Source organism: Musca domestica, unplaced genomic scaffold (assembly GCF_030504385.1).
Source record: "Musca domestica strain aabys unplaced genomic scaffold, Musca_domestica.polishedcontigs.V.1.1 15, whole genome shotgun sequence".
Taxonomy (NCBI): domain Eukaryota; kingdom Metazoa; phylum Arthropoda; class Insecta; order Diptera; family Muscidae; genus Musca; species Musca domestica.
In genome coordinates this window covers 3,047,705-3,056,432 of record NW_026712207.1, presented here as the reverse complement: position 1 = coordinate 3,056,432, position 8,728 = coordinate 3,047,705, and the positions used below count along the sequence as shown (strand labels likewise).

The window sequence follows — 8,728 nt, the reverse complement described above, 5'->3', positions numbered from 1 at the left end:
TGCTTGCCTCCATACCCTAATGAAGCTTTCCTAGCCTAGCTGTTTGGCTGTTATGAAAAAAGAAGGCCAATAATCGATTACCGTTTCTCACTACGCTACCCTGCCGGGAGCAAACACAAATCATAACAACTGGTAATTTCCTTAGATAAGTTAAACATTAAAAACACAGAAATTAAGCAAATTAACAGATCTCCGTCCGCATGGGGACACCAGCGACCATATCACTTTCAAGTTGGAAAGACGTTAATTGTTATCTAAGTTAGTGGCAGTCAGTCTCCCATAAAGGTTTAAGGTAGTTGGTGTTGTTGTTGCTACTGCAACTTGGTTGGTTGGATAGGTGATATGACAAGCACACCTTTGGCTGTTTGTTTGGTTATCTGTCCGTCCGACTCTCTATATAGGGATATTTGATTTCGTTTATTTGCTTTTCGTGGCTGGCGTTGATGTCTTGTTTTGGGGGGACAGTGGGTTACAAAAGAGAGAAGGAGGGGAGATTTAGTATAAACAAAGTCTTATCCTTTACTATAGAGGAGCTAGAGCAGGGAGCCTTAGCTACAGGTAAGACTACAGCAGACAATTTATATAGGGGGGCCTTAACTAGAAGAGAGCCTGAAAGAGAAAGAAGCAGCCATGGTAGAGCCTGGGGCAGGGATCCTTAACTATGGTCGAGCCTGGGGTAGGTAACTTTAAATATAGGCGAGCTTAGATCAGGGATTTTAGATTCAGGGATCTTAAGTATACGAGAGCTTGGAGCAGGGAGCCTTGAATATAGGAGAGCCTGTAGCAGGAAGGCTTTACAACAGCCGTGCTTGAATGAGGGAGCTTAAGTAGAGGATAGCTTTGAGCAGAGAGCCTCTTCTATAGGAGAGTTTGGAGCGGGGAGCCTTAAATATAAGAAGACCCCTATCGGAGAACCCTTTCTATAGGAGAGCAGGGAATCTTTGCTACAGGTAAGCCTGGAACGGAAAGTTTTTACTAACAGACTGGCCTATAACAAAAGCTATCTGGATCAGGAAGCCTTTATTATAGGCGAGAATAATGCAGAGAGCCGTTATCATCAGCGAACCTGGAGCAGAGAGCTTTTATTGCAAGGGATTCGAAAGTAAGGAGCCTTTAATTTAGGCAAGTCCGTAGCTTGGATCCTTGGTCTCTTAAAGACAAAATAGATTACCTATTGGTTTTCTAGTGGAGGCCCATGGTATTTTAAAGAATATCTATTGGACGGTCTTCTCTAGAGAAGACCTACTGGTCTTCAAAATAAGACCTATTAGTCTTCCAGGAAAGACCTACTGGTCTTCAACAGAAGACCTACCGGTATTCTAGAGAAGAACTATTATACTTCCTACTGGTCTTCAAAAGAATACCCAATAGTCTTCCAGAGAAGACCTCTCAGTATTTCAAACCAATTAGCCTTCCAGGGAGACCTAGTAGTCTTCAATAGAAGATTTACTGGTCGTTTAGAGAAGACATTTTATGAGACCTATTGGTCACTTATAGAGAAGATCTTTTGGTCTTATAGAGAAGACCCACTGGTCTTCTAGAGAAGATCTATTGGTCTTCTGGAGAAGAACTATTAGTCTTATAGAGAAGGCCTATGGGTCTTCTGGAGAAGAAATATTGGTCTTCTTGACGACCAGTAGGTCTTCTCCAGAAGGCCAGAAGGTCTTCCATAGAAGGGACATCTGGAGAATACCTACTGGTCTTCTAGATAAGACCTATATTAGATAACCAATAGATCTTTTAGAGAAGACCTACTGGTCTTTCTGAAGATACCTGTAGGTCTTCTAGGGAAGACGTTCATGGCTTTCAGAAAAGACATTTTGGTCACCTGTAGATAAGACCTCTTTGCCTTCTGGAGAAGACCTATTAGTATTCTACAGAAAATACATTAGCCTTTCAGAGAAGACCTATTGGCCTTCTAGAGAAGTCCTACTACTCTTTTTGAGAAAACCTACTGGTCATCTAGAGAAGACCTATTGGTCTTCCAGAGATCTTCAAGAGGAAAACAATTAGTCTTCCTGGGAAGACGGACTGGTTTTCAATAGAAGACCAATTAGTCTATCAGAGAAGACCTGGTATTCCCAAGAATAACCATAAATAAAAAAAAAAATATTTTTTAAAAAATCCACGTTTCTGTCTTTAAAGGATCCTTAAAAATAGTTTTTAGAAATCCACGCTACTGTCTTCAAAAGCCCCTAAAATATTTTTTAATAACCCACGTTTCTCTCTTCAAAGGATCCTTAAAAAAATATTCTTCAAAATCCACGTTTCTCTCTTCAAAAGACCATTAAAAAATATTATTCAAAGAATCCACGTTTCTGTCTTCAAGGACCCTTAAAAATATATTTTTTTTTAAATTCACATTTCTGCCTTCAAAGGATCCTTAAACATTTTTTTAAAATCCCGTATCTGTCTTCAGAGGACCCTTAAAAAATATTTTTTAAAAATCCACGTTTCTGTTATTAAAAGACCCTAAAAACAATATTTTTAAAAAATCCGCGTTCCTCTTAATCCACGTTTGTGTCTTCAAAGGACCCTTAAAAAAAATATTTTTTAAAAATCCACGTTTTTGTCTTCAAAAGGTTTTTAAAAAATATTTTTTTTAAATCCACATTTCTGTCTTCGAAAGATCTTAAGAAGGCCCTTAAAAACTATTTTTTAAAAATCCTCGTTGCTGTCTTCAAAATCCCCTTAAAAATAGTTTTTAAAAATACACGTTTCTGTCTTCAAAAGATTCTTAAAAAATATTCTTCAAAATCCACACTTAGGGCATTAATAGTTCCTCAAAAAATATTCTTTAAAATCCACGTTTAGAGCATTAATAGTTCCTCAAAAGAAAAAAATCAAAAATATTCTTTTAAAATCTACGATTAGGGCAATGATAGGTCCTCAAAAAAATCCACGATTCTTTCTTTGAAAGACCCTCAAAAAATATTTTTTTAAAAACCCAAGTTGTTGTCTTTAAAATACTCTCAAAAAATCTTTACAAAATTTACGTTTCTGTCTTTAAAAGACCCTTAAAAATATATTTCTTTTAAAAATCCACATTTCTGCACTCAAAAGATACATAAAAAATATTTTTTTTAAAACCCAGCCTCTGTCTTCAGAATGCCCTTAAAAAAATTTTTAAAAATCCACGTAATTTTTTTTTTTTGAATGACCCCCAACCAATATTTTTTACACGTTTAGGGCATTGATAGTTCCTCAAAAAATTCTTTAGAAATCCACGTTTAGGTCCCTCAAGAAAATAAAATAAAGAATCCACGTGCCTGCCTTAATATTCGATCCAAAAATATTTTTGAAAAATCCACGTTTATTTTATTTTATTTTTTCTGTCTTCTAAAAACCCATGAAAATATTTTCTTTTAAAAATCTGTTTCTTTTTCTGTCTTTAAAAAATATTTTTTTAAAAATCTGTTTCTGTCTTTAAAAGTCCCTCGAAAAATAGAAATAATATTTATTTTTTTAAATCCACGTTTCTGTCTTTAAAATTCCCTCAAAAATATTCTTTACAAAGTCCACGTTTATGGCATTGATAGTCCCTCAAATAAATTCTTTAAAAATTCAAATTTGGAGCATTGACAGTCCCTCAAAAAAATTCTTTAAAAAAATCCAAGTTGTTGTCGTTCAAAAATATTCTTTAAAAAGTCCACGTTTCTTTCTTTGAATATGCAAGCCCCAGGGCGGGAACCTTAATTCACTACAAATTCAAACTCACCATCTCATGTGAAGCACTGTTTTCTCTGCTGGGAGCAACTGTGAATATGAAACTATTTCTCTTTCTCTCTCTCCCATCATCTCCATGCACATTTTTCTTTCGGTGTAGAGTACCAATATTAGGTTCGTTTCTTAAGTCTTTTGTTTTGCCGTTTGACTGCGGCAAAAGAAAACTCTGAAGCTTAAACAATCATGCTCACAGTTGTAGGCATAACACACATTCTCACACACACTCACTCTCATGTGGGTATGAATGACAATTGTCAAATATACACACAGACGCACAACGAAAACAACAACATCATTGCAAACATTGCTTTCATGGCAGTTGGTGCAGACGAACGACGACAAAAAAGCTTTGCATTTTGTTGTACATTGTCACACATATGACAACTAGAAACCAGTAGCAGACAACAACATCAGTAACAACAACAATAACAGCTAGGCCACTTGATGGACAGACAAACAGACACACAGAGTGGCAGGCTAGTAGCTTTGAAATATCAGCAGCTAATTGCCAATGCAACTCACATCAAAGAGTTTTCATATCAAAACTTTTCTGGTTTATTTCTTTGTTGTTGTTATTGTTGTTGTTGCTGTTTTTTTTTTTTTTTGTAAAGTTAAGCTCTTTCTCAGAGCATAGACCATGTTGTGCTGTCTCCTATTGCTGGCCTCTTAAGATTATGACACTCTACTCTTCTCACCAATACCAACAACGTAACATGAAACCACAAAAAAATGAAAAATAAATGAAAGAAAAAAAAATCAAAATTGTGCATGATTTGGAAAATGCTGATGTTTCTATTTGTTGTTGTTGTCGTTGCTGCTGTTATTGTTGGTGATTAGTTAGCTTACTTGATATGTTTTTGGTTTCAATCATCAAAACGAAAAAGCTTTCATTATTTCTGCTGGTCTTATGCAGCGACTGGCTGTGGGACAGCTGAAATCTATGGCACAGTGGGTTGGGATGAAACAAAAATGGTGGAAAAAATGGGTGTCCTTTAATAAAATTAAGATAAAATGGAAGTATTTTCTAGAGAAGACCTCTTGGTCTTCTAGAGACGACCTCTTGGTCTTCTAGAGACGACCTCTTGGCCTTCTAGAGAAGATCTACAGCTCTTCTGGAGAAGATCTACAGCTCTTCTAGAGAAGACCTTCAGCTCTTCTAGAGAAGACCTACAGCTCTTCGAGAGAAGACCTACAGCTCTCCGAGAGAAGACCTACAGCTCTTCGAGAGAAGACCTACAGCTCTTCGAGAGAAGACCTACAGCTCTTCGAGAGAAGACCTACAGCTCTTCGAGAGAAGACCTACAGCTCTTCGAGAGAAGACCTACAGCTCTTCGAGAGAAGACCTACAGCTCTTCGAGAGAAGACCTACAGCTCTTCGAGAGAAGACCTACAGCTCTTCGAGAGAAGACCTACAGCTCTTCGAGAGAAGACCTACAGCTCTTCGAGAGAAGACCTACAGCTCTTCGAGAGAAGACCTACAGCTCTTCGAGAGAAGACCTACAGCTCTTCGAGAGAAGACCTACAGCTCTTCTAGAGAAGACCTACAGCTCTTCTAGAGAAGACCTACAGCTCTTCTAGAGAAGACCTACAGCTCTTCTAGAGAAGACCTATAGCTCTTCTAGAGAAGACCTACTAGCTCTTCTAGAGAAGACCTATAGCTCTTCTAGAGAAGACCTATAGCTCTTCTAGAGAAGACCTATAGCTCTTCTAGAGAAGACCTATAGCTCTTCTAGAGAAGACCTATAGCTCTTCTAGAGAAGACCTATAGCTCTTCTAGAGAAGACCTATAGCTCTTCTAGAGAAGACCTATAGCTCTTCTAGAGAAGACCTATAGCTCTTCTAGAGAAGACCTATAGCTCTTCTAGAGAAGACCTATAGCTCTTCTAGAGAAGACCTATAGCTCTTCTAGAGAAGACCTATAGCTCTTCTAGAGAAGACCTATAGCTCTTCTAGAGAAGACCTATAGCTCTTCTAGAGAGACCTATAGCTCTTCTAGAGAAGACCTATAGCTCTTCTAGAGAAGACCTATAGCTCTTCTAGAGAAGACCTATAGCTCTTCTAGAGAAGACCTATAGCTCTTCTAGAGAAGACCTATAGCTCTTCTAGAGAAGACCTATAGCTCTTCTAGAGAAGACCTATAGCTCTTCTAGAGAAGACCTATAGCTCTTCTAGAGAAGACCTATAGCTCTTCTAGAGAAGACCTATAGCTCTTCTAGAGAAGACCTATAGCTCTTCTAGAGAAGACCTATAGCTCTTCTAGAGAAGACCTATAGCTCTTCTAGAGAAGACCTATAGCTCTTCTAGAGAAGACCTATAGCTCTTCTAGAGAAGACCTATAGCTCTTCTAGAGAAGACCTATAGCTCTTCTAGAGAAGACCTATAGCTCTTCTAGAGAAGACCTATAGCTCTTCTAGAGAAGACCTATAGCTCTTCTCTAGAAGACGTACAGCTCTTCTAGAGAAGACCTATAGCTCTTCTCTAGAAGACGTACAGCTCTTATAGAGAAGACCTATAGCTCTTCTAGAGAAGACCTATAGCTCTTCTAGAGAAGACCTATAGCTCTTCTAGAAAAGACCTATAGCTCTTCTAGGGAAGATCTATGGCTCTTCTAGAGAAGACCTCTTGGTCTTCTAGAGAAGACCTCTTGGTCTTCTAGAGAAGACCTCTTGGTTTTCTAGAGAAGACCTCTTGGTCTTCTAGAGAAGACCTATAGCTCTTCTAGAGAAGACCTATAGTTCTTCTAGAGAAGACCTATAGTTCTTCTAGAGAAGACCTATAGCTCTTCTAGAGAAGACCTATAGCTCTTCTAGAGAAGACCTATAGCTCTTCTGGAGAAGACCTATAGCTCTTCTGGAGAAGACCTATAGCTCTTCTGGAGAAGACCTTTGGCTCTTCTAGAGAAGACCTTTGGCTCTTCTAGAGAAGACCTTTGGCTCTTCTAGAGAAGACCTTTGGCTCTTCTAGAGAAGACCTTTGGCTCTTCTAGAGAAGACCTTTGGCTCTTCTAGAGAAGACCTTTGGCTCTTCTAGAGAAGACCTTTGGCTCTTCTAGAGAAGACCTTTGGCTCTTCTAGAGAAGACCTCTTGGTCTTCTAGAGAAGACCTCTTGGTCTTCTAGAGAAGACCTCTTGGTCTTCTAGAGAAGATGTCTGGGTCTTCTAGAGAAGACCTCTTGGTCTTCTAGGGAACACCTCTTGGTCTTCTAGAGAAGACCTCTTGGTTTTCTATTTTTTTCAAAAATATCCATTTGTTCCCAACATCCCATTGTGCACTGAAAGCCCGCAGAAAGACCATTTGTTGCTCATTTACGCTCACATTTTGGGGCCCAGTTGATTTCAGCTGCTTTCAATGTTGCTGTTGTTGTTGCTGCTATTGCCATTACCATTGCCTCGATGGTCTTAATTTTTTCTGTTTCTGTTCGCTGTTGATGTTGTTGTTGGGTGTTTGGCTTTTCGTCGAGTGCTGCGACTGCGTGTGTGGTTACCGTTTTAGTTTTGAGTTCGCTGTTGGCTTAGTTTTCAAAGCGCAATGTTTCAGTTTCAGTTACCAATTTGAAAGAGTAAGATCGTGGCAACGGTTTAATGGCTAAACAATAAAAAACCAAAAAAAATATAATTTTGGCCCAAAAAGAAAAAGAAATATAAGAAGAAAAAATAATATTCAAGACAAAATAATTTTGAAGAAGAAACAAACACCGAAGATTAAAAACCTGAAAAAAAAAAATTAAAAATTCAAGAAAATAGAAATTTGAAGAAAAAAATATGGAATTGAAATCAAATCAAATAAAGAAATAAGCAGCAATGGAAAAATACTGAATAAATAAAAAAATATTCGAAAATTTTTGTTGAAGAAAAAATGAATTTTGTTTTATAAACAAATCAATAAGGATCAAGTGTTGTATTTTAAAAATATAAATTATTTAAGTGATTTTTAATTTTTTTTAAAAGTGTTTTAAATTTTTTATTTATTTTTTTATATTTTATTTTTTTTTTGTTTTAGTTTGTTTTATAATTGTGCAAATTGGATAAATTAATCTACGTTTTAATCTAAAAAAAAAAACTTTAACTTATTTTCAAACCTACGCCAACTAAACGGAAAATAATTTTGAACCAGCATTCAATTGGAGAACAAAGGATATCAGAAGAAAAAAACATTTTGGAAAATAAAAAGTGTTTCGTTTTTTTTATTTAAAAAACGAAGCTAAAATTAATTGAATTTTAGTTACACGACAAAGGAAACTTATTTTAACAAAATGGTGAGTGACAGAAAATATTAAAAAAAATAAATAAATATAAAATACTCTAAAATAAAAAAAAAACTTAGTAAAACATAATAATTATAATTTTAAATGAAAAAAATAATAATTTTAAATAAAAAAAATAATAGTTTTAAATAAAAAATAATATTTTTAAATAAAAAAATAATAATTGTAAATAAAAAAATAATAATAATAAATAAAAAATAATAGTTTTAAATAAAAAATAATATTTTTAAATAAAAAAATAATAATTGTAAATAAAAAAATAATAATTTTAAATAAAAAAAATAATTTTAAATAAAAAAATTAAGTTGGAATAAATATATAAAATATAATAAAAAAAACCTCCAAATTAATTACAAAACAAAAAAAATAAAGACTTATTTTTCCTATTTCTTTAAGAAATGTTTAGGTCGAAGTGCACATAAAACCTTGCCGATTTTCACATAAAAATAGAAAAATGTTGTAGTTGTTTAGATTGCAATACAAAAATTATTATTCCCAGCTTAATAACGAAAAATCTCATTTATATAAAAGTTTGATTTTTTAAATTTTCCATCTAGACCTTTTGGCCAGAGTTTGGCAATTTTCAAAAAAAAAAAAATAAATAAATAAAATAAAAATTCTGTTAATATCTTAAAAATGTCGAAAGTAGCCATTATATTAGGGATATTGAAGAGCGAAACTTGAAAAAAATCGGTGAATTATGTAGCTAAAATCACTAAAATCACCGAATATCGGGAG

General features: G+C 35.2%; 1 protein-coding gene across 1 annotated transcript in view; it reads left to right on the top strand.

Annotated features, from left to right (window-relative positions):
• The first annotated feature begins 7,172 nt into the window (after positions 1 to 7,172).
• Positions 7,173 to 8,728, top strand: part of LOC101888642 (probable chitinase 10) — an 89,118-nt gene continuing 87,562 nt past the window's right edge. Inside the window, exons 1-2 of the mRNA XM_011293079.3 lie at positions 7,173 to 7,285; positions 7,726 to 7,981. Coding sequence (XP_011291381.1) covers positions 7,979 to 7,981 — 3 coding nt within the window. The 5' untranslated portion in view covers positions 7,173 to 7,285; positions 7,726 to 7,978. The remainder of the gene's footprint in view (positions 7,286 to 7,725; positions 7,982 to 8,728) is intronic.